Here is a 26,044-nt window from a genome sequence, read left to right as displayed (position 1 = left end):
CTTCCTGTAAGCTGGCTAATGTTGAGTCGACTTGCACAGGAAATATGAGTGTGTGCACACTGCCAGACGGCGATAGTAATGAGGTGTTTATGACAGATATTGTGTGTTGTGTATTCAATTGGGCATCAGATGTAGCAGTCAACAGATGCTGTATCCTTTTTCCCTGATTTGTCAAACAAATTATGATTATCTTACAGTGTCAAATACCAGGCTGTCACAGGTTGTGTCCAAGCTGTGGTCCGAATCCTTTGCTCATATTTAGGCTTTGATCAGCATTGAAATGGCTTCTCACACATGAATGAGCCGGTCTTCACCTCTACATTTGCTCTGCAGGTCCAATATGTCACACTACGGTAAATGGACATATATTGTGCGACATGAAAGTGATGCTGTAACTGCTTGTTCAGCCTCCAGCAACCCGGAAAATGAAATTTTAGGAGTGTGCACGTCTTATTTTTGTTTGTGAATGGAGTGATAGTTCATGTGCATAAATGAAGTGATGAAGGAGTTGCATCATCCTCCGTTATTTCTCTACAAGTGAAAAGATGGAAGGCAGCAGTGTGGGTTTCATAAGCCAGTCTGCTATTGCAAACAGTGCTCAGATGCAAGATTGTGAATAAAGTCTGGCTCTCCACTTTTCCACAAAGGAAATGACCGTTTGATTGTAAAATGTATTGTTGCTGTTTTGAGATTTGGAGCGTTTTTGATCCACTGCAGGAGGCTACAGATGGAGTATCATAACATATTGTGGTCAAGATGAGAAACAGAAAAATGTAGTTATTCTCTGAAGCTGTTGTTGAATCCACCTACAGTCTATTGAAGGCCTCACACCATCTGTTTTTCTACTTTTGCCACTCACTACTTCTGAGAATGCTTCTATGTTTCCTTTAATGATTTCAGAGATGAAAAAAGGGATAATTTGTCGTGTCCGTCTGTGAGTCTGATGATCTTAATGTTGTCATAATGAGCTGCAACTTTATTTATTTTATGATAGATATGCCAGGAGTGATGCAACCATCTCTAATAGGCTCGGAATGACTACGATATTTCATGTTCAGCTGTATCTCTAGTTCATCTATGGGTAAAATTCAACACACGTAGTGTACACTCACCTCCCCTAGCAAGCGATCCTATTATCCAGTCCCATCCTTCACACCCTCCCTTGAAGGCGAGAGTCAGTTTCGATTGAGGTGGGATAGATGATGCTTCCCTTCCCTCTCCCCTCTTCCCTCCCCAACCTCATCTTTCATCACACGGTGCCTTGGGAGTTTGAAATTCAGCAGCAGCTTGTCGATAGTAAGACTGTTTGGTCTCGAGGGCTTCCTATCAGCTAAATGGTGCGTGCGGAGCTATGCGCTTCCAGTCTGCAACGCCGAGTGTCTCGGTTTGTATTCACTATGAACTTGGAAACACTCTGGAGACATCAGCCCCTCTGATGATGTCTGAAAGTTGTCATTTTGTACCCAATTCTGTCAACAAGAAACCGAGTTGTTTATCTGTAACTGAAACAGTCACTGGCTGCACATTTCAAATAACAAAATGTCCCGAAATGAATGTACACGGGAAAGATCCGTGTAAATCCCACTAAATCTTGAGCATTAGCATGAGCAAATAAAAATGACATCAAAACAAGAAGAAGATATTAAATTGCTTTCATGCGGTCCGTAAAGTGAGTACTTAAATAAAAGGATGAAGGAAAATGCAAATCACAAAAATCAACATTTAAAGTCACACAACAGTAAGAGTGTCTTAAATGTTCCTTCTGTGACATATGAAAGAGAAAATTTGATTTAATCACATCGTTCCGATTTGATTGGACAAATGTAGATAATATTGTTGTAATAATAAATTAAAGCTACAGTTGGTAACTTTTATGAAAATAACCTTTTCATATTTGCTGAAACTTCCACTACATCCAGAAAGTATAACATGAGGTAGACAGTCTCAACAAAGTACCTCGTCCTGTTACCTTTATTGGCATTTGCTAGAATTAACTGTGGCGCATCAAATTCAACCAGTCAGAGCTGAGGAGTCTAACATAGCCGTCCGTGGCTCTGATTGGTTGTTTTCGTTCATGTGCGGTAATGCCATTATAAGCAACACGAGGGGACGGAGGAAAATGTTGTTTTTTGTTGTTGTTGTTGTTTTACAGATCATAGCTCAAGTACCACTGTGTGGATATAGTGACAGTTTCAGAATAAAAACAAGCATTTTTTATGAAAGTCATCAACCATGGCTTTAAATAGAAGCGCAACCACACTCTGGGAAATAGAAACATTTCTACCGATAGAAACTGACCTCTACTACCCCTGATACCTCTGAGTGTAGCTAGTTCATCACATGTGATTGGAAAAAAATACATATGCACAAAATTTAAGACAAGACATCAAAAGTATAATAACATTTTACGGAATAAAGTGAATGATTATGCTGTAAATGTTTGTTTGCTTTTTTTCTTATATGTGGCATATACCAAGAGCTAAACGAACAATTACTAAAAAAAACAGAAACAGGATTAAAACACTGTCTCTATAAAGGACAGGAATAAGGAAGAGGGAAGAATTCATTTGGATTAATTAAAGGACAGAATAAATAAATCTTGAATGGATGAAACAAGGAATGAGGAGAAAGGTCAGAAACAAAGACATAAATGCTCTTACAAAGATTAGAGCATTTATGAAAGTTTCGATGAATACTGTCAAAGAGAAAACTGATTTATATAAGCATTTATAGACATTACTTGCCTATTGATGGCTGGTAGAGGTGTAACTGTAATCAGAGCCTGAGATCAGTCATATATAAAGCTGTCCGTCCCACTTCCACTGATTTGGAGCACAGTTATTGTCCTTTCTAACTGCAACCAATTGGTAATTTAAATTGGACTATTGAACTTAGTAGTTAAGCTGCCTCGTCTTAGGCATTTCGTCATGTAAATGTTTTTTGGTGTCCCAGTCGACTGTGGAATGTATGGGCTCTTATAGCGTGTCTTGATTAAATGAGTCTTGAGCCGTCATTAGTCATCAAAGAGAATGATTATATTCACAAACGTGCTTTTGTGTTTCAAAAGAACAGATTTGTGTTGTTAAAGGACTTGTCTCTATCTGCAGTGTGTAAATTTAAATGCAATGCTGCATTTAATTCCTAATGCACATACAGTATATGACGATATATCCTCTCAAAGGTGTGAGGAAGGATAATAAGCTGCGTTGAGGATAACCCTGAGGGCGTCCACTTCAAAACGCAGCTAGTTGTATGGCTATATTTCCCTGCAGCTCCCATAGTCGCTGCCAGACGCTCACAGCACTTAGCTTTCTGAGGTGTGGAATACTAAAACACCTCGCTCGGGTTTTATCGATATTTGGATGTGCACGGTGCTGTGCCCCTGCAAGTGTGTGTGAGCATTTCTTAAACGCTGAAGGCTCTCTCAGCCACTGGCTCTTCATGGCTCACTGAGCATCTGCCCTGCACACAAAGACGTGAACGTGCACACGAGGGCTCTTACATGAATTTATGCTCATTATAGACAAAGGCACAGGGGCTTAAATGAAGCTTAAAAACAACTGTGGTACTGAAACCTCTCACACACACACAAACACACACCATGTAGAGCCACATTATTGTTTGTTTTCTGGATGTTTAGTAAAAGAAGTGGTTATAGAGAACAAGAGGTGTGTGTGCTGTGTGTACGTGACGTGTGTGTGTGTTTAATGGAGGCAAGTCTGATGCTCCCAGGGCACAGCTCCGACCGCCAGGCAACCGTTTCCCCTGTTTCCATAGCAACCCCTGTCCAATTACCACTGCTGCTCTGCACTACTCTGGCTGTGTTTCGGTAAGATGGAGCCACTTCTCCGCTGCATGTGTACACGCTTGTGTTTATATGCGTCAGTGCTTGTGTGCGTCTATCAGAGACTCTTTCTTGTACAGCTGCCTGTCGTCTCTTCATCCAAACGTCTGTGCTCAGACCTCCTCCTCCTCCTCCTCCTCCTCCTCCTCTACCTCCCCACCAGAGGGAGGAAAAAAAGCCTCCATCTCTATGCTCAGGAAAAAAAAAATCCCTCACTGATGTAGCGGCTTGCAGCCACTCACGATACCCCTCCTCCTCCTTCTTCTCCTCCTCTTCTCTCATCCCTCCCTCCCCCTCTGTCTAAACCTCTCTCCCCCCTTCACTCACACACACACACACACACACACACACACACACACACACACACACACACACACTTATCATGTGATCCACTTGCTGCACCACCATTGGCGTCTCTGATCGTGGCGTGTGTCCAATCAGGGCATAAGCCTGGAGATCAACATAAGCGAAGCAGAGCAGCCTGGCTGATGCTCTTAGATTCACAGAGGGAGGGAGGAAGGCAGATAGAAAGGCATACAGAAATATTATAGTAAGAGGAGGGCAGAGTTAAAGAAGAAACAGGGAGAGTTTGTTGCTATTTTTTTTTATTAAAAAAGGAATATGCTAAAATAGAAAACCTGAGGGAGCAAATAGCCAAAAAAGGAAAAGGCACAAGGAGGAGGTGCACGAGCCGTGTTGACAGACTAGACTTCCCTTATTGTTGCTAAGGCTAAAGCTAACTGTCCACAATCAGCTAGACCGCTCCTCCAAGGAGCCATCTGCTTCCTCCATCCATCCTTACATCCATCCCTGTCTCCCGTCGGGCGCTTTAAAAGTCCTTCTCTGGCAAAAGCACGAGGATTCACCAGTCACTGTGGAAAGTATCCCTCCACTCTTGGAAACATGGAGGTGACATGTAAGTACTAAGAATGGGAACGAGAGAGTGGTTTTCAATTAGCAAGTATGGATGGAGCAATGGGTAGTAAAGGAGGAAGAGGGACTGTTTGTGTTGTTGCCTGGCTGCGGAGGAGGAGGGAGGAGGATAGAGAGTGAAAGGAGAGGAGAAGAAAAGGCAAGGATGGAGAAGATGGGACAGGGACAGAGGGGAAGAGAAATAGGAGGGACAGATGGGGCTTGGTGTGGACTCAGCGAGGCGTAAGCAAGTTAGACAAGGACCCAGATCAGTCTTTTTATTCACACACACACACGCACACACACACACTCAGTCACACAAATATAATCTGTTAGATTACAGCTTCACTCACATCCACATGCATGCGTACACAGCTTCCCCCCATCACTCTCCACTCTGTATTCCAGTGTACAGTGTGTGTACGTGTGTATGATGGGGGGTTGGGCTTTGTTGTGAATGGGATTACTCCACATCACCAACACCCACCATTTGTCACCAGAGGAATTCGATGCCACTACCACTGATCTGCTTCACTCCACACCGTCTCGCTCAGCTTTGGATGAGCTTCAACCAGTGTTTTTAGCCAAAGGGGTTTGACACAGGATTAGAGTGGGGTCAGCCCCAGACTGTAGAGCAGGAGTCTGTGATACACTGCCAGAACCTGATCTCATTCGTTTTGGACAATAAACAGTACAACTGAATCCACTTCCTGTGTTTTAAAACCTGGCTTTGTTTAAAGGAACTGTGTATTGGCTTCCAGGTGGCTACCTGTAAGGAATTTTGCTAAATTGTTCAGTAGATCAATCAGTTGGTTGACAAGCAAATTTATTCTTCAGCACTTTTGACAAGTGGTGAATCATTAGTCATTTGTAAAGAAAAAAATGCTGAACATTTTCCTGTTGCAGCTTCTGAAATGCTTAGATTTCCTGCTTCTCTCTACTTTGTAATCAATTTACATTGATACAAAACATTCAGAAAATGCTAACAAGGGCTTTGGACATTGTGTTGGCCATTTTTCACTATTTTCTGACACTTAATTAACAAAAATTGGTTTGTCTAAAAAAATGAAGTGACATATAAAAGGAATAGTTTGACATTTTGTAAATACTTTTTGTAGAGATGAGAAGATCAACACCACGTGTTCAGGATGAAGATACAGCTTCGAGACAGGTTAGCATAGAGACTAGAAACAAGGAGAAACAGCTAGCATGGCTTTGGTGAAAAATTTCCACCCATACCCGCACCTCTAAGAGCCGTGACACACCAAGCCGACATCAGAGAACTAGTGAGCCCCCTGCTGTGTCACCTCATGTCACTGTGTTTTGGCAAAAAAGTTGCATAAGAACACACCAAAGTGACAGCCAAAGTTCCCCTCCATACCAGCAGACGGCGGTCATCTGTCATAGCCATTCAAAATGGGAAGACTGCCATGATGCTAGATAGCCAATTAGCACATTAACAGCACAATCCTATGTTGAAAGAACAAAGCATATTAACTTTTCAACAAAAACCATCAGGAAACGTTTCTGCTTAAGAGCCCAACGGCGGAAGAAAAGTAATCTTACCTTTTAGAGCAAATTTGTTTCAACTCACTCCGCTTGTCTTTAGCCCTTTGTTTGCATTTTTAATTTCCGTTTGTCTTCTTATGCACTGAACTGAACGGCGAATAAGAAGGATTTCATTCATCGACGGGCTCCATAGCTGCCACCAGTTCAACATGCTGAATTGGCAGAAAAACAGCCCCATTATGGTTTCTTTGGAGCACTTTTTTATTTTATTTTTGATTTATTCATTCATTAATTTATTCACTCATGCAGAGGGGCCACGCTAGCCATTTCCAGTGTTTATGCTAGGCTTAACTAGGACTACAACCACACATTTTTGCTTTAAAACACAAAACATTTGCTACGTTTAAGCCTTGCATCCACACAACCCTGGTGTCTCCAAACCTCTAGCACTGAGACCTTTGAATATTCATCTTATCTTATGTTTTTTTTGGGGGGGGCTTTTCATGCCTTTATTATAGCCTGGTTTTAGAGTGACAGGAAAGGGTAAGGGAGAACGGGGATGAGACGCAGCAAAGGGCTGCAAGCCAGAATCGAACTGACTTTAACTCTACCCTTGGGTACAGAGAGTTGTGGACATGCAGGCAGTGGCACAGAGGAGGAAGGAGGAGAAACATGCGTGGATGTGGTTAATTTACTGCTCACTGCAGCTTAATACAATACATGCTCTGGCTTTCTTTCATTTCTTATGTCAGCAAAAAACATTGTTGGGCATTTCTGACGTGTAGTCTAGCTTCCTCACTATACATACATGAAAGCTGCTGTAACACTGAACATCCTTTGAAGCCCGTTCAAACTTTAAAATGCTGTATAAAACAAAACGAATCGTCGAATATTCGTATTTAATAGCCAAATCCGATTTGACTGCCAAAATTCTGAATTGTCGACAACCCTAGCGCTAAATCAGTCATGTGTACAGTGATAATTTTCATTTCAAAGACGGAGTTTTAAAATGAAAATATATTTGTTAGGATGTAGCCTAACTCTCTCCTGGCTCAGTGTTTATATTGTTCCCTACATGGAAAGCCAAGTAAAAGTGCCCTTGAGCAGGAGACCTTGAACCTGGTCGCCCAGCACATCGTATAAACCACAAACAGATGTAAAGCAAAGCCTTTTTTTTAGTTAGTCATTAAACATTTCTGCTCTGGTCTGAGGTGATAAAGAGGAGAGTAGATAATCTTTTTTGTTAACCCATGTTGAAGACTGACCTGTCCCATGTGGGATTATACACATGGCAACCCTCAAAAGCCCCAGCAGCAGCAGCAGCAGCAGAAAACCAAAACTCTCATCAACCATCACACATCAATGTGTGTTGGTTTCTATGAAAGAATATTTTTGACTTGTTCAGCCGCTTTCCTAATTTTATTTCAGGCCCGTCAGCGCAAATCAATTAAGGACACATAATGCAAATCAATGCAAATGACTTCTGACTGTGCTCTTTAGCAACGGCACAGTTCTTCCACTTTGCCAGAAGGTTAACATTGGTGCATGCATGATTAATAAAATGGGTGCTGGTGTGTCCGGTCAGAAGTGATGTGACAATGATAATGTGAGCGCAGGTGCCAAAGGTTTTGAGTGGATGCCATGTTTGGCAGCCTGGGACAGTTGGTGAAAGCGCCGCACATGCTGCCATATGCCAACAACTGTGACTGCTGCTGTCGTGCTTTGCATGAAGCGCTACATATATGACTCGTATCAGGAAACAGGGAACCGGCCCCTCCCCCACTCCCCTTCTCTCCTGCAATGAGACCTGCTGTTTTCTTATTCCACCCTGGTTTTATTTACCTCCACAACAGCCTAGATCTTTCTTTACCTCCTTCTTTTCCTCAGTCCCTTATAGCTCATTTCTTTTTCTTTTTCTTTCCCTCCTGTGGTCTCTCTCTTTTTTCTTCCTCCTTATTCTTGTCTTTTGACCCCCCTCCACCTCTATTGTTGAATTCAGACAGGCTATTTATATCTCTCTGCCTGGCTGCCTCACCTCCCACTCCCTTAACAAGGTTTGCTTTATTGTTTTTGCCTGTGCGTATGCGCACTCGGACAGTGCGTGAATGTGTGTTTGTACATGTGTCGCAACAAATTGCCGTGTTTGTGTTTGAGTCCTTGTAGGGGTGTGTCTGGTTTTATGAGTTTGTTTTTGTTAGTATGGGGTTTTTATGAGTGTGTAGTAAGAGAAGAATGTGAATGTCTTGTTTGTGTCTGTTTCTTTTTGTTCAGTGCATTAGATTTTCATGAACGTATTTTCGTGTGTGTGTGTGTGTGTGTGTGTGTGTGTGTGTGTGTGTGTGTGCGTGCGTGTGTGTGTGTGTGTGCGCCTAAAGGGGGGGATCTCTGATCTCAGGCAGCGCTGGCCCACTCACACTCAGATCGCAGAAGCTAAGCTCACTAATCAGACCAGAGAGATCATCAGCCATTAGCATCAAACCATCAGAGTTGCATGAGCAGAGATGCAGAGCTAACATTTTTGTTTTGTTGTGTGTCAGGATAATTATACTGTTGTTTCATCTTCACAGCAGCTCACTGGGGAAAAGATGACAGGCACACTCAAGTTTTCTTGTCTTTTGATTTTGTTATTTATCTATCTATTCATTTATTTACGCCAGTTTGTTTATTGATATGTTTGTGTGTGTGTGTGTGTGTGTGTGTGTGTGTGTGTATTCATTTTTGGGCACAGCAGTCCACACAATACCTTAGATTGCATGCAGATGATAAAAAGTCTAATGGGTGTGTGGGTGTGTCTTAATGTGGTATGTACTGGAACATGGCTGCTTCTCATTTTTATTATCGCCTAATAATCCAGTTTCACTGCTTGAATTCGGGTTTAATTTGACGCACTCAGGCATCCATCAGTGAGAGGGTGATGACGCGTGTAAGGAGGATATCTGGTACTTTTTGTTTGGGGGTCATAGTGTTTCTTAATGGTCCACTTTTTTTTCAAATATCAGCAAAAAGGCGAGTGTGTTGTGCCTCAGCATGTCAGACCAAACATTTGAAAGTGAAAGTTAGTTGTTATAGATCAGAAAAAAATCCAATATTGTGTATCTCTAGTCAATATTGTTACCTCCACCAAGAAAGGAATATGTTTTTAGTTTGGATAGTTTTTTTTCCTGCAGTATTTCTGCAGTATTTTGGAAAGAGTACTGACCCAATATTCTTAAACCTTGGTGCAAGGGTATAGCATAGGCTAATGAAGAACCCAGCATCAACCTCTGACTCTATATTAAAATCTAATTTAACGGATACAAGTAATCCTTTGGGTATTTGTATTAGAATTTTTCTTTTTAAGATTATTTTTAGGGCTTTTATTGCCTATATTGCAGCACATAAAAGGAAAGAAAGGAAAAAGAGAGGGGATGAATGCAGCATAGGTTGGGTTAGTGGGTTGGAATCAAACCCAGGGCACTGCAAAGGACTCAGCCTATATGGGATGCAGGCTGTACCAGATGAGCTAGCGGTTGCTCCATTTAGTTGATATAATAGTTTCTGAAATACATCCAGATGTATATAGTGGTTTGCAAATTTGCATGTCACAGAAGACTGGACCAGACTAGACCTGTGCCATTCTAGTTGAGACTTGCCTTGTCGCCACCATAACTGTTGATACTTATTATTTATATTATTATTTTATAGCTTCTTTGCAGCCAAACCTGGTTGCAAATCTGTGTCCACTGTTCTTGCTTGTGCTGCTCTCTCCAAAAATGGCATTGCTCTTTGCAATGTCAATCATTTCGTACGAAAGCCCTGCAATTGGCCTAAACAGGTGCTCTTTGCATTATTCATTGAGGACATGACTGACTTCAGTTTTTCAACCGACAACTTCAATCAGATCCAGATTTTTCAGATAGAATTTCTACTCATTAATAATGCATTATGGATAGACTCTAGAATAAGGATCATCCCTGATGGGAGTTATTATCTGAGATATAATTAAATAATACTTGATTTAATGTCCTTGAATGGATGTTTAATCACAACCAATTTACTCATCCCTCTGGGACAATTAATGCAGAATGTTCATATTTCCTGCAACAACTGTGTCATAACAAATGCTCATTAATGCAAAGCTGTGCACAAGCCAAGGTCAGCACTTGGCTTTCATCAGCATTTCTTGACTCGCAGTAAGTGGCGATTTCCCAGGCGACTTTGCTTTCCAGTTATCCATATGGGCCGTGCTGCACCACACATGGAGCTGGTTGTTGAAAAAGAGCTCCTCTGACAGTTTGTCTGGGCGTGCAGGGCTAGCACTCTAAATATGGCAACAACGGCTAGCAGCAAGAGCGGGCGTCAACTCTGCATCACTCATATGTAGGGAAGACTAGGACTGATGTTGTTTTGTGCTTGTGTACATGAAAATATTTGGAATTTACATGGAATACTCACTAATGTTGTTGTTTTGTGTGTATTGGGGCTTGTTCATGCAGTATAATTAATGTAGGAGAGGGAGTGAATAAGTATGTGTGCAGTACAAGTGTGTACATTGAGAGTGTGCATATCTGTCTTGCCCACAATACAGTATGTGCTGTTCCCTGTGGTGCACTAATGCTGTCAAACAGGTCCCCAAGGCATTCACAAAGAGAGAAAATAGCTGCTTTTCACTGTGCTTTCAAGTTACATTTACCCCTTATCACTCTATTGTATTTTATTGAAATACCAAGATACAGTGACTCCGTACATTGCAGCCGTGGGGGGTAGGATACATAATTTAAATTTTAATGGATAAGAGTAGTGCCTTTCTACTTAGTTGCTCTCAGCAGACTTAACATATAGCCGTGACAGGCTTGTCAGGAGAGTCTAACAAGAAAAGCTGAATATACTAAATATAATCTGCGAATCTGTCTGCAGCATTCACCTCCTGTTCCTTACCCTCTATGAAATGGCACTCTGACTGTCTCTTTTTTGACATTTCATATAATACATCAAGCAGTGTAAAGGTGCCACCACACAAATCTTGGAATTACAAAGCTTTTAGCTTTTTACTGTGAAAGGTTATTACCAAGGCTGCACCTAAACATTATTTTTTCATTAATTAATAATTTTGTTTAGAAAATGCCAGAAAGTAATGAAAAATGTCAAGGAAATTTCTTCCCAGTGCCCATGGCGATGTTGCAAATAACTTATCTTGTTCAACAAATAGTCTTAAACCCAAATACATTCAGTAAACAATTATGTAAAATTATATATAATGCAGAAGATGACCAGATAATTTAGAAGATTTATCAACTAACCCAATTAAGCACCGCTGTGTGTGTGAGTGTGTGAGTGTGTGAGTGTGTGTGTGTGTGTGTGTGTGTGTGTGTGTGTGTGTGTGTGTGTGTGTGTGTGTGTGTATGTGTTTGTGTTTGTGAGAGAGAGAGAGATAGATAGTGAGGGGAAAGTGAAGGTGAAGGCTAGACTATTGCAAGTAATGTTTATGTAAGTTACTAATAACTTAAACTCTGCAGGTCAGGCCACATCACATAGCCAGTGCTTTACTTTAGTTGCCAGCCATGAATAACTGTCTGCAGTTCGTCTTACCTGTTCCTTTTTGTCAGACAGCCAATTGAATTGTTTCAAGAGGGGTACAATGACTTCACTGAGGACACTGGGCACCTCCTTTCAGTTTAGTTTATTAGTGAAGAAACAAAAGAAAAAACAGCATTTTAATACTGATTAAGACATTGATAACCATGGCTGTGGTTGAAGCTTCGAAGCATTCAGGTCAGCCCTAGACTTCCACTCTGGTTGGTATATAGTATGTATAGCTAAGATTCTAAAACCATGCTGATAGTGAACCAACAATTGCTGTCAACAGGCTTTCACTGCTGGTCATGCTGCTCGGTGTTTGACCCATATTTCGGTTGTTTCACATTTGACGATTTCCATCCTGGCTGATGGCCAAATGGAACTTGTGAGCTTGTGGTTATGACGTGGGAAGTTGTGTAAATGACATGTCTGGCATTCAGTGGTTAAGTTTTGAGAACACTGATTAACAGCAACATGGCATCTAGAAGCCACACAGACTAAAAAAATTAAAAAAAAAAAAAAAGAAATGAAATTGGCTTTAAGGCTTGGTGCTGTTCCTAGACGCTTGTAGTGAACAGGTAGCATGATGCAGGAAATGAAAAGGCATAATGGCAGAGAATAAATATGAAGCTGTTTAGAGTATCAACTTTTTCCTCAGACATATAATTTAAAATTACAAGGAAAAACAACAATTTTGAAATATTGACTTAACATCCACTGAAAAATTAATGTCTATGGCCCCCGCCATTTCTGTCAGAAAACATGTCAAAACTTGTTCTTTCAGAAAATGTCCATTGACAAGGTTGTGAATACCTCGAGAGGTGGGTGCTTATATGGACTCTTGTGAACATGGTAACCATGAACCCATTTGAAGCACATCCAAACTGAGAAAAAGGTTGTCATGTTCTGTCATCATCTTTATGTCACCTGCTATGTCTCAGTAAATATTCTAGCTTCGACGCCGGCAAAAGCTGACATGCAGAGCAGCATGTTGTTTCAGAAAAAGCTTTTCGTAGCCCTAGCTGGAAGCCTTTGAAGTGCTACACTGTGTTGCGACCAAAGAGAAACCATAGTGTGTGTGTTGTCTGACACCCGTCAAATGGAGGTCTGTCTTTTGTCGTGCCTCCCCAAATGTCCTCTCACACTGAGCGTGTGGTTGACGGAGAACAAAAACGGGCACAGTTGGCATTGTCGGTACAGATTTGTGTCACTATTTTTTCATAACGAGAAACCAGAAGTAAACAATATCTGTTGTCTACATTGTGAGTGGAAAACAATGCTCCTCTTAAACCTGTCAATACTTGATTTGAGCCGGTGTAGACTAAACTCTGGTAGCCATATTCCAGGTTAAAAGGACAGTATTTTAATACATTACAATATATACCTGACGATGGCAGCTTTGCCTTAAATTTGGTAATGCAGTCATAAATCTTCAACCACATCTTTTTCATATTGTCACTCCTGTCAGTTTCCAAAACAGTTTTTTTTTCATCTTTTATTCAATGCATTTTCTGCTTCTAAATTTAATACAACCTGTAGCAGCACTCCTTTCTCTGTGAAGCATGATGATAGACAGGCATCCTTTCATGTCCATCTCTGTGGTATTGTTTTATTTTTAATGGCATCATGGTCAACTTTGGAAGAGATAATTATTAATTGAACATGGTGGCAGGGAGGGGATATGTAATTACCATTTCAATAACAGGGGAAATGGATTCCTTGTATTCTCTTTTTCTCTGCTTATTAAAAAAAATAGGCACTCTGACACAAGTGAACATGTATGCCATTTCATGCTTGTCAATACTTCCTTTTTTTAATGCATGCTTGTTTTGTCTGTTTGAATGCTTCAAATGCAGAAACACACTCCGCTGATGCTCCCATTATCAGCATGTGAGATCAACTTTTTGATTGCTTTCAGGGAGCATAAGCAAAGTCATTATTCTGTGATTACCGCCTTATTTGCCCACCAAAGTGCCTCTCCAGCACCATCTCCAGATTTCCCCACTCAGGCTTGAATGGCGGGTGAGCGTTTGACTGACAGCTGGTAAATGATGTCATTAGCATCCTCTTAGGTAAATGGAGCAGCAGCGGCAGTCGATTGGTCAGAGAGGGAGGATGGTAATTTGTCACGGCTGATGTGTTGGCGATGATGGATGGCGGGGCGACTCCAGGAAAGGGGAACTGCCCAACTGTCCTGTTTGAGGAGAAACTGAAAGCAAGTGAGGAGGAGGGTGGAGGAGTGTGACAGAGCCTCCGTGGCCGGCTCATCATGTGTACTAGTCGGCTCATGGGACAGTGTTTAATTACTTTGCTGACACTTGCTCTGCTGTCTAACTTCCCTTCCAAAGAGCCACAAGAATGAATGATGGCCTGTTGTCTGGGAGAGATTAGAGAGCGTGAGGGGGAATGTAGGGAAAGACAGAAAAAGAGACAAGACAGAAAAGATAAATCTTGGATCAACAGCTTCGAGAACGAACAATTTAGATCAGCTAAGACGACAAAGCTGAGCTTATCCCAAGCTCAGCCTGCAAAGTTTGTTCCAGCGCTGACGTCGCCTCACCTCTACCAAGGTGCTCTCTGAGCAATCAGCAGATGAAAAAGAAGGATGAATATTAAATATTCATCATGCCCCTCCGCCCTGTTGTGAAAGGACCATGTGTTCGTATTAAATGTGATGAATATTCGCGCTGTTAATTAGCATGAGTGCAGCCACATGGGCCAACAGAATTGTTTTCCTGCTGCAGACATGACTGCAAACAAGGCATATTAATGGCCGTTCCCCTGGGATAGAGTTGCCACCCTGACTGGGATAGCAGCCGGTCTCAAGAGAGCAAAAAGAGGCTCCTAAATAGACAAAAAATTGATTTTTTTTTATGATTTCAGGGAATAATTTGGGTGTTTTGAGGTATAACATCAACAACAATGATAAACTTTATTCATATAGCACCTTTCATACAACAAATGCAGCATAAAGTGCTTTACAAAAAAAATGCCAGCAAGGCATTTCAGCATAAAAGGGCAATTAATAGCAGCTTCAAACTAAAATTAAGTGCTAAAAATCATAAAATCATTGGATAAACCATAAATTATTTAAACATTTGAAACAAATTGCAGCAGTCAGAGGTGTAAAAAGAGGATTTTTAGAAAGTCAGAATTAGTTAAAGGCTACAGTGAACATATACGTTTGCAGCTTTAGTGAGCTGTTTTCTCTGATATCTATAGGTAGTGTGTTATTGGTTGTTGTAGGGAACCACAGTAGATGATCGCAGTGTTCATGAATGTGGATAGTTGTCAAGGAGTTAGCGTTGGCGCTTGGTCCAAGCACATTTAGAGCTTTGTACACAAGGAAGAGGACCTTGAAATCAGTTGTAGGTATCCAAGCTCACTCCTTGCTATCAAGTCAAATTACTTTCTTTTATTTTTAAATAGCTTCTTAAGGGAGGGATGTTCCTCCCAGACACACTGACAGACCATTTGCAATCTTAATGGGAAAATAAATTAATTTGAGGCCTAATTATCAGGATTATAGGAGTGTGTATGTGTGTGAAAATTTATAACAGGCAACTCTGTGATTAAAAGTAGTGGACAGGAGTGATGAATCTCTCGTAGCATGATTGCAAGCTGTGGCTTCATCCATTTGTCTGCCCATTTTTCAGCTCAAACAGGAGGAGGAGGCTGAAAGGCCAGTCCTGGGGGTTGTAAATTTACTGTAAGCCGGACACCTGTTTCTCCCCATGACAATATGGCATACATATTACTGAAAACATAAATATGAACCTAGACGTTTGGACAGCTGTCTTTATGGATGGATAAACTGATAGAGGGATGTAAGAGACGCATTTTAACAAAAAAATTTTAAAAATCCTGCGTCACATAACTGGCTACCACAAGTCTCAGCACAGAGTCTCTGCACGTAGTCACCTAGAGACAAGTCTTGACCGGCTGGGATATAAAGTGTGTCGACCCTCGCCCTCTAGTGGTTGGTCCTTTTCTGTGACCATCACATGCTGGTTTCAAAAGGTAATATTCTGCACACAGGGCCAAAAGCATGATCTCACCTTTTTGTCTGCCCCTGTCAAAGGGGATTTGAAAAATATACTAGTGCTGAGTAGCTGATGTTCTTCTTCAGCCTAAGTGTATTTTTTTTGCTACCTTAGAATGAGATATTTGAATCTACATGGGGAGCAGGTCCTCGTCTTCTGTGTCCAGCATGTTGCAACACTATATTTCTACACCAGCCCAGAACAGACAAACCAAAATCTAGTTAGGGCTTTGTGTTTTAACATCTGTAGTTAGCAATCTTCATATAACAAGCTGAAAAGCATTAGAACAATACATTTTTTTTTCATGTGCAATTCCTTTTTCAGTGTTTTTACCAGGATCAATAACAGAGTCTGTTTTTTTTTTTATTTAGAGAGGAAGAGACTTCTGCTGATAATTTGGCTAATTAACACTGAACACAAAAGGAATCCTAACTGGGGCTTTATGCTTGACAAGAGGAAGTTTCAGCTGGTTGCAATCTGAACTCCTCACCCTAGATGCCACTAGGTCCTACACACTGCTCGTTTAAAATAAAGAAATGTCTGCATGCAATACCATGTAGCATATTTTGATTTTTAACATTTTATAACCAAGGAAACAAGAGCATGTTGACACAGTTACCCAGCAACCTGCTGCTTATATATACGTTGATTGTGTTGTTTGCACTTGATATCTTGTTGATGGCTGTTTTATCTTGTGGTGTGTTAAGTGTTTACTAGAGAACCATAACAGAAATAAAAGAAATCAGGTTCTATTGAGTTTATAACCTTTGAGATTTGGAACATATGTAATGACTGCAGTGCAGTCTTGTGCGTTTAATCATCAAATACATTCAATCAGTCAGAGTTTATTTGTCATGCGGTGCAAAAAGGAGACTCTGCTAGTAATCCTTGATATAAATCAACTGAAGATTCATTTGTCATTAGAGATGTACCAATACTGATACCAGTATCGGAAACGCCTCAAATGCTCAATCAGGTATTGGCATGTACAAGAGTATTTGCACCGATCTGATACCACCTAATTTATTACTTGCTGATTACTTGCTTATTCATGCTTCTCAATAACTCCATTTGACCTAACCGTTCTCTTTTTTGTTGTTGTTGTCATGTGGTTTGTCTTTTTTGTTCAAGGTCAATTTGTCGCCTGTTTGATAGAAAATACACTGTGATTACTGCCCCCAAACATATTTGAATTCCAAAAGATAATCCCTGGATTAAATTTTGTAATCAGTAAGAAAAAGACTGGTTTTTTTTCAGTGTGTGTTTGGTGGTAGCTGAGTGTTACCTTTAGGGCTTATCAGATATAGAATTAGAAATGGGTTAATTCCTTTTTGTGGCGCTCTCACTGTACTGCACCAGCGTCTCAAAACGGGGACTTTGAGTCCAAACGTCTTCGTAATGCATTCTTTACATGGCGAATGCTGATTCAAGAGGATTATCCTTGATCGCCTTTGTTGTCTTGGGTTTTGATTGCCGGCTGGAGGTTTATGCTGTTCGTGTTTCATTTTTGGCAGCTCAAACTGTGTATTTTTAATGCTCTCACCCCTGGCTTAGTCTGACTAGTGAGAGTTCAGAGGTTAGGGAGTTGATGAGTAATCGCCTTGCAGTGAAGGCAAACAGCAAGAACAATATTACGTAACAGTATGTTTGGGATCTTGGCTCACTGGGTTTTGGCATGGTTGTTAGGGTTGAGGAGCCCAGATGAAAGAGAATAGTACAGAACAGGAGAGCACACCAAGGGAAGTCCAAAAACATCTACACCTCTGAGTACAAACACACTAAACTCTTACTGTCTCTTGTTATAAGAGAGTCAACGCATTGTGAGGAAGTGTTCGCAGAGGCAAGAAATACCTATGTGTGTCCTCAAGCATTTGATCAACAAGGCACTCGGAGAAAAGAGAGGCACAATAGTTAAATCAAAGAGAACAGAAGGGTAGACAGTCTATTTCTTCTGTCACCTCTGTATGATTTCATCCAGTGAATCAGCATCTGCAGGCCCGGAGGTGGCTGCTAACAAGGCTGATCCATAATCAGGGCTGCTCGTCACGTCTACCATCACATCGTCCGCACTAACTGGAACAGCACCGCTTAACCTGGCTTGAAAAATATTATGTAGCCAAGTTTATTTTTATGGTCAAATATCGTGCTTTAGCTGGATTTACAAGCTCACATATATCGAAGCTCTGCAAGCAGCTCTCAGTTTTGAGGGGAAGCCACTGTTGCAGGTGTTGCTCTGTTGCGTTTGAACAATTCCAGCACATTAGCAATTCAGTCAAGTCTCTTGTGTGTGGGCTGAACACCTTCACAAATAAAGCATCTACCTTTGAGATATATTAGTGTTCAGATCCTAATTACGCAGACTGCAAATCAGATTGTCAGAGTGCACATCTAAATGGAAGCAGCTGTCACTGAAGATTTCAGCTTAGGACTCATTTTACAGAGGCTCAAGTGAAGGATGAGGAGATTTTAATACTTTGATAAGAATGAGTGCTTTATCAACTGTGTAAAAGTCAGTGTAGAACTGTCATAAAGTAACTCAGTCGGGGGTTTAATACCATTTCACACCTTAATGAGTGTAAGCACAGTTCAATTCAGGCCCTTGGTTTTGATCAGCCACTGGTTTTGGTCTCTTCCAGTGTTCAGAGCTTAAAGACCTGGGGCTGTATTCACAAAGGTTCACAGTACAAAGAGTTGCTCTCAGTGTTGCAATAAGAAAATTATTAGAATCTGATTTTTTCTAAGAAATTCCCCTTAAAGTTGAGAGTAAGTCTTGGTAATGAGAGTAATTTGCAAAGCATTAAGAGAGCTCCTCAGGTATGGTACAAGTAGAGAGAGGGACTTTTAGTATGCTTTCTATGCTTTCTTAGTATGTTTCTTAAGCAGAGGAGAAAATGGTTAAAGACAAAGAGGTAGGAGTGATACTCTCCAAACACTGGATGACAGTGAGTGACTGAAATGCTACAGATTAGATGGTCAGTCTTGTTAGAGATGCACTCACATCTTCCAACCAATGCTATAGCGATATAACACCAGAAATACAGCAATATATGCTGTTGGAAAAATGCAACAGTGCAATAGTGCAGCAGTGTAATCACACAAAAATCACTTTCACAGGGAACCTTCATACATCCCTCAACCAATTCAGCTGATAGCATTACTTATTTTTTGGCAAACAGTGACACACAACTGAGGCAAATATCATATATTACAATCCAGAAGCCTGCCACCAACATTTTAGCCTTGTCTTGTCTCACCAACAAAAACAAAACATACATTTTGTAATAGTTTTTATTGTAATATCTGTTTTTATCTCATCAATGTCTGATTGCGGAAAAAAGGTAATTGATGAACATTTTTTGTCATAGTTTTCATTGATAAAAGTAACATTGCTAAAATATGAACGCAATATTAATGCAAGTGTGTCAGAATTGTAAACAGTCACAATATGTTAACCATTTATAAGACTACTTATAATTATTGATAGACTTCTATCATTAGATTTAATTAGAGAATGTTAAATCCCCTTGTTAGTTTTCACCAGCTGACCACGGTTTTCCAATTTAATTCCTTTTTTATCTGCATTAGCGTGAGATATCTTCTTTCGGTTTGTGTTTGTGGTCTGTGTGAGTTGAGAGGATATTGTTTGCTCACTGCTGATTATGATGTGATTTTCCACACACACAGAGTTCTGCGTGTAGACTTTAATTATCTCCTGACAGCAATGCATACACAGCCAGCTAATTGATCCAGACATGCATGAAGTGTCTTATGTGTTGTTGAGGAGTGCCTTCCTTTTGTAGTGTCAGCTCCGTTGATCACAAAGACCCCTCGAGTGGGATAGATGATTCGGAACACCACTCGTGTCATGCTTCTGCAGCCACAGCCAGACTAATGGTATTAGCCAGCTGGGGTATTATAGGCGAGTTCTGTCATGCATTTCACTGATGCATGATCCTGGCGCTAACAGTTGACTAGCCACTGTTGAATTATTCTGCTTTGCTCTTTTCCTCTTAAGGCTCAGTGCACCAGACTGGATTACAGGCTCCAGTTCTGACAAAAAAAACACACACAGCTAAGAAAAAACCCACATTAATCCTATCGGGAACTGAACAGAAGTTTATTTGCTCCCTTGACACCCCCCCACCCCAAAAAAAACAAAAAAAATAGGGAGGGGCTTCGTCAACACACACACACATTTTCTCTACATCTTGTACTGCTCCTGCATCCATGATGACCTCACCGCTCCCTCCTCTGCCTCTTCTCTGCAGGTAATGCAGGTGGTGAGGGAGCAGATCATGCGAGCATTGACTCTCAAGCCTAATTCCCTGGACCAGTTCAAGAGTCGCCTGCAGAACCTGAGCTACACAGAGATCCTGAAGATACGCCAGTCCGAAAGGATGAATCAGGAAGACTTCCAGTCCCGCCCCATCCTGTGAGTCAAGTAATCAGTTTTGTTGACACATTTGTCAGAGGGCCATATTGGTTAGAAGTATCCCAATAAAAGCTTTTTGGGGAGTCAAGATGGGAACAAAATGCTGAACTTAATGCGAAAGAAAGCGGTGTGGACTCGAGTCACATGAAAAATTTGATGACTTTAGACAAAATCAAAAAAAGACTTGCAACTTGACTTGGACTGGTGACTTCACTTGGACTCTAGCCTTTGAGCCAGAAAATACTTAATGCAAGGAGTCTTCAGTGTTTTCCAGGTCAAGGACCCCTTAGCTGAAAGGGACCCCCCACTACATTTATTTGATAAAATTACATATTAAACTTTGCCTGAGACAGTGTGTAGAATAGCCGAAGTGCCTCATCTAAACATACCTTTTTTGGTGCATACAATACTAAACTATTAAGATAATACTTCCCCGCAGATTTGTATGTTACTGTGTTGTGTACTGCAAATCAAATGGGTTGTGTTTTTATGAATATGCCAATTTGTCTTTGCTAAAAATGTTTCATGTGCATTCTTAGACATATATTATTTTTTTTTTAAAAAATAAATAAATAAAATCCCAAACAATAATTTGGCAGCCGCCAGGCCCCTTTGTTGAAGACCTAGGCTTTATACCTTCTCCCAAGCCCAAAGATTAAAAAGTATGTTATTTAAAAATGATCTCAACTAATGTTAACTTTATTAATCCCCTGCTAGTTGATATTTCCCAAAATCCACTTTGTTTAAGCCAATCTGACAGCATCTAGTCAAGCTGCGGAAGAGAGAGCTGATACTAAGTTATTGAGCGCCAGTTGGAAAAAATGATACCCAAAATAATTTTGCTTTCGTATACAAAAATGATGTGATGGTCAACCAAAAATAAAAAATTGGAGAATGTTAATGAAAATTACAGACAGAGATATTACATCTGGGAAACTTGTTGTGGAACTTTACTTGTTAATGACTCAGATCTCAGTGTTTGGGACTTGGGACTTGACTTGGTACTTGTCAGGCTTTGCTTGGGATTTGAATTGGGACTGTGGTGCAAAAACTTGAGACTTACTTGTTACTTGCAGAAAAAATGACTTGGTCCCACCTCTCTATTGTATTCATGCATACTGTGGGCCTGGCAGCTTTATGTAGAGGAAAATCCACTCTGAATACAAGGAAAAGTAAGCACTTTTCTTGTACAGAAGGATGAACTGCTCTGAGATGTTATATTTTCCTCTCCTCAACCCAAGCAGATTTTAAGTCTCAAATGAGGACATAATTTGCATCTACAAAATAGAGCCATGGTCATTAATAAGCTTGTAATTGCTTCCTTTTTTCCTCCTTTCCATTTGTCAACCGAACGCCAGCTACTGACATAAAGCAGGTTGCATCTGTGCTCTCTCCCTATGATTGAAAATATGCATTAAATTCAAATTTTCTGCAAATGGCATTCCCGCTGAATACTCCATTAACGACCCTCCAGCTCACTAAGCATGGAGAGCTCGTCTGTAATAGATCATTCATTGACTGATCATGGATGCAGGGCCTGTAATGGAGAACATTGTTTTGTCCGGCCCGTATTTAATGAAGTAGCCAGCACTATTGGAAAATCGTTTCACAGAGAGAGCTTGTCCCTCCAAACAGTAATCAATGTTGAGCCAAGGGCTTATTGAATCGATATCGGAAGGGTAGAGACCAAACTTTAGCAGCCAATTAATCCTGTTGAAGAAAGCAGAACAAAAGTGAAGGGAGTTGTGGAAAATGCACTTTAAGATGATATTTACATTCAAAATGAGGTTACAAACCTTTTTATAATATATAACATATTGAGTTTCCTGCATTAACTAGTAAAAATAAAAGTATAGCAGAATGCAACAAGTTTACAATCAATATCAGGCTGAATAAGATGCTGAAATGAAAAAGCCCATTTTAAGATTTTATCACAGACTAACTGTTAAAAAGCACTGAACATCACAGGCTGATGAGTCTCTCTTTAACAACGTGAACCTACTCGCAGATGGAATTTTCTTAAAATCAATACAGCACAGTCATGACTTGTAAACATAATGAGTAGAGCATGTCAGAGCGCAGATTTAAAGGAGCTCTGCATTATCTCCTCTAAGTGCCGCCAGTTTTCTGCTATCAATTATTTTGGAGAATGACTTTAGACATCAAAAGAAGGTGAAAAGGAACTATTATGGCTTCAGATCAAAGCTGTGTCTCCTGTAGAGCGTCTTTTTTGTTTTATATCATGTTGACTCTTTGAGGTGTTTTTGCTATAATAAGTAAAATTCTGGGGGGTTTTTTTGCAATGTATGCAGAAAGTTACTGAAAGTTGCTAACACCAAAAAAATAAAAACATCACATAAAGAATTTATGCAGCAGGTCAACTCAGAACTGCTGAGGTTACACTTATGAGAAAATACTAACACAACCTAATTTTAATGCAGTCTTGGGGAAATTAGCATGAAAAGTGGTTTTAATTCATTATTGATTCCCTTCTCAACTTGTGTTTAAAGGTTCAGTGTATAGTGTTCAGGGGGATATATAGGGAGAAATGGAATATAATATAATCAGTATGTTTTCTTTAGAGTATAATCACCTGAACATAAGAATTGTTTTGTTTTAGTTAAATCAAAATGAGACATTTATATATACGGAGCATGCACCATGCTGCACCGCCATGTTTCTACAGAAACCGAGAACTGACAAGCGAAACACTGGCTCTAGATTGGGCCACTTTGTGTTTGCTAGCATAGATGGCAGCCCCTCAGCAGTGAGAGCATTTGAAAAACGTTTTATAATTTTATTTTTTTACGTGAAACGGCTTTAGTAAGTGTTTCTACTGGTTTACTTAGCCAGGTCTCTTTGTTTTGGAAAGGAAGAGACCTCTGCGGATAATTCGGCTCCCAGTAAAAACCTCCTGAACACTGAAGGAAATCTAATTCAGTTTCAGCTGATGGACTCACCTCTAGATGCTACTAAATCCTCTTAAATCTTACACACTGTCCCTTTAAACATTTTACTGATAAACTGTGGAGGTACTGTAAATCTCTACAAAGCTGGAAATTGGTTTTCATCATTCGAAAACCTGACACGAAACCAGAGTGCCCTTGAATTCACGTGTCACTGATTTTCTGCATTTGCTGGAAATAATTGTTTGAAATTGAAACTGGAGCTATGACCTAAAAACACATCGCAGCCAAAGTATCTGAAACTCTCAGACAAGAGCAGCCCTGCACGTCTGCATGCAGAAGGATAGCACATGAGGCAGTAAAGTCCAGCCATCATCATCCATCCTCCCTGCCTGGAGGCACGCCTTCCCCACAAGCTGCTTCTTTAAAGATGCGGGAGTGAGGGTCCAACCACAGATCAATGTAATGACTGGAGTCACTGATGAAGCAAACACACAAGACAGCGAGGGTGAGCGGGGAGACAGATGAAGGGAGACAGGAGCGGATGAGCCTGAAGGAGTCGAGGAAGAGAGAGAAGGACAAAAGTGTGATCAAGTACACCCGCGAGGGGACATACAAGGAAATGATAGAAACGCGTGGCTTTTATGTGACATGGGAAAAAAAACCCTGAAATCCTGTCAACGTCTCCTCGCCTCCAAAGAGAGAAAAAGAAAAAAAAGGTAAAATTGAAGAGAAAGGATTCAAATAGGCTATAATAACGAGAAATAAAATATGGGGAGCAGCAGCACTGCTTGGGCAGATGATATACATAATTCATGTTGACTAGTGCTGTGTGCTCCACATTCATATGCAATACAGTCACATACATGAAGGATGAATAAATGACGAGGAGAGCTGAAGCAGCACAGATTCCCACAGATCAGCCTTTTGGGAACGCTATATGACATATTCCAGAGCGTGTGTTCATGTGCATGCATGTGTGGAAGTACATCAGGCATTCTCTGCTCCCTCCTGATAGTCGTAATCCAGGGGATTTTTTCAGTCACATGAATATTTACGCTGCCAGTAAACACGGGATATGTAAAATAATTCTCTTCCAGATCTTAGAGCTTGCTGATGTCATGCTTTCTACATCTGGAAGGGTGTGGTTTAAAGAATATATAGATAATTAAACCAATAACGTGCATTTTCTGTTTGTCCAAAGGGAGCTGAGAGAGAAGATCCAGCCCGAGATCATGGAGCTGATCAAACAGCAGAGGCTCAACAGGTTGTGCGAGGGAACCTGCTTTAGGAAAATAAGTAGTCGCAGGAGGCAAGGTGAGACACAAAGTACTAACATGCATACATGAATAAAAAGATACATACATTCGCATATCGTAACCACACAGGCATCGAAATTCACATCACCCTCTGCTGTGTTCACGAGGACAATCCTTCAGTTTTCTTTCTTGTCTTCTGTTTGTTCTTCTCCCTCCTGCTTCCCGGCTCATCGCCGTACTCCCTCTGCTTTGTGAGAAATCCCACTGGAAATATGTATCACAGCAGATCTTTGAAGCTCTGGGCTGCTGTGGATCTGCTGTCATGATCGTCGCACACATTTTTCTGTCTCTGTCAGGCTGTGATACAAAAACATATAGTGACATACCTCATACCTCTTTTACTCCTGAGATGCACAAACACACCGTCTTCCCCTCCCTTTGCCCCTACATACAGATACATGCCATGCAGAGAAACACAAAGGGCAAAGTGAACACACATTTATACACACTTGTTGTGATATATTGTAGAGAAAGCTCTGAGAAAAGACATGAAAGAATGACAAAAGAGCAGACAGTGGTAACCCCGGGCTCTACGGTGCAGTAAGGAGGGTGTAGTAAAGATAATAAAGCAGTATGTGTTTCTCTGAGACATAACACAAGACAGAGTGTTTTAAGGCTGTAACAACAAATTGATAAAATCGATTGAATCGATAAAAGTGATTTTTACATGCATTGGCAACAAATAAAACTAACCGCTGCATTCCAAAAGTTGTTCCACTTGCCCTCCTTCACTTCCCCTCAGCACTTGATGTTAGGTAACAGTGGATATCGCACGGAGGCCACTTGGAAAGCCGAGGGAAAGTTGGCGGGGGACTGAAATGAAACACATCTGCCCTCGTTCACTTTCAGCCCGACTATCATGGATCGACCACCAGTTGCAGAGTTAGCGCTATACTGCATTTATTTCTTAATTATCACACACACACATACACTTTCTGATATAATAATTTTTGAGTGTGATCTGCATCACGATTATCAAAACTATTATTTTTAATGGGTTTATGATATCTTGCAAAATGTATTTACAGATAATGTGGATTTTTATACGAGTAAGCCGACCTGTAGCTACAGACATGTGAGATATATTAGAAGATGTGAAACTGAAAAGTATCAGATGGTGAATGTACCTTTATTTAATTTTATTTTTTATTTATTTACCAGTTTATTCATCCTCTCTTTCTTCCGTGGTGCAACCTTAGTTTTAATTATCACTGCCCCCTAACCATGGATGTAATTTTTTGCAAAGCATGCATAGCTGCAATGCATTGTGGGTGACATAGACCTCTGAAGTGACCATCATTGTCCAGTTGCTCCCTCAGCCCGTCAAGGGTCGATCTCACTAAATTCACATCAAGTGCCGAGGGGAATTGAACAAGGGCATGTTGAACGACTTTTGGAACACAGCCGTTGTGTCGCGCGATTATTACGTCACTCGCTGTCTCGCGCATGGTCTCGCGGGACTGATTACGTCACATGCAGACGGGAGAAGCGGGTGTTTTGGAGAGTCATGGCGGAGGCAGAGA

General features: G+C 40.7%; 1 protein-coding gene across 5 annotated transcripts in view; it reads left to right on the top strand.

Annotated features, from left to right (window-relative positions):
- elmo1 (engulfment and cell motility 1 (ced-12 homolog, C. elegans)) overlaps positions 1-26,044 on the top strand; it is a 147,769-nt gene that overhangs the window by 107,943 nt on the left and 13,782 nt on the right. For all 5 annotated transcript variants that reach the window (XM_088089908.1, XM_088089909.1, XM_088089910.1 and 2 more), the window contains 2 exons: positions 20,133-20,296; positions 24,407-24,519. In XM_088089908.1, coding sequence (XP_087946034.1) covers positions 20,133-20,296; positions 24,407-24,519 — 277 coding nt within the window. The remainder of the gene's footprint in view (positions 1-20,132; positions 20,297-24,406; positions 24,520-26,044) is intronic.

Source organism: Plectropomus leopardus, chromosome 17 (assembly GCF_026936395.1).
Source record: "Plectropomus leopardus strain MGB_pleo_1.0 chromosome 17, ASM2693639v1, whole genome shotgun sequence".
Lineage (NCBI taxonomy): Eukaryota > Metazoa > Chordata > Actinopteri > Perciformes > Serranidae > Plectropomus > Plectropomus leopardus.
This window is presented reverse-complemented; position numbering and strand designations above follow the sequence as displayed.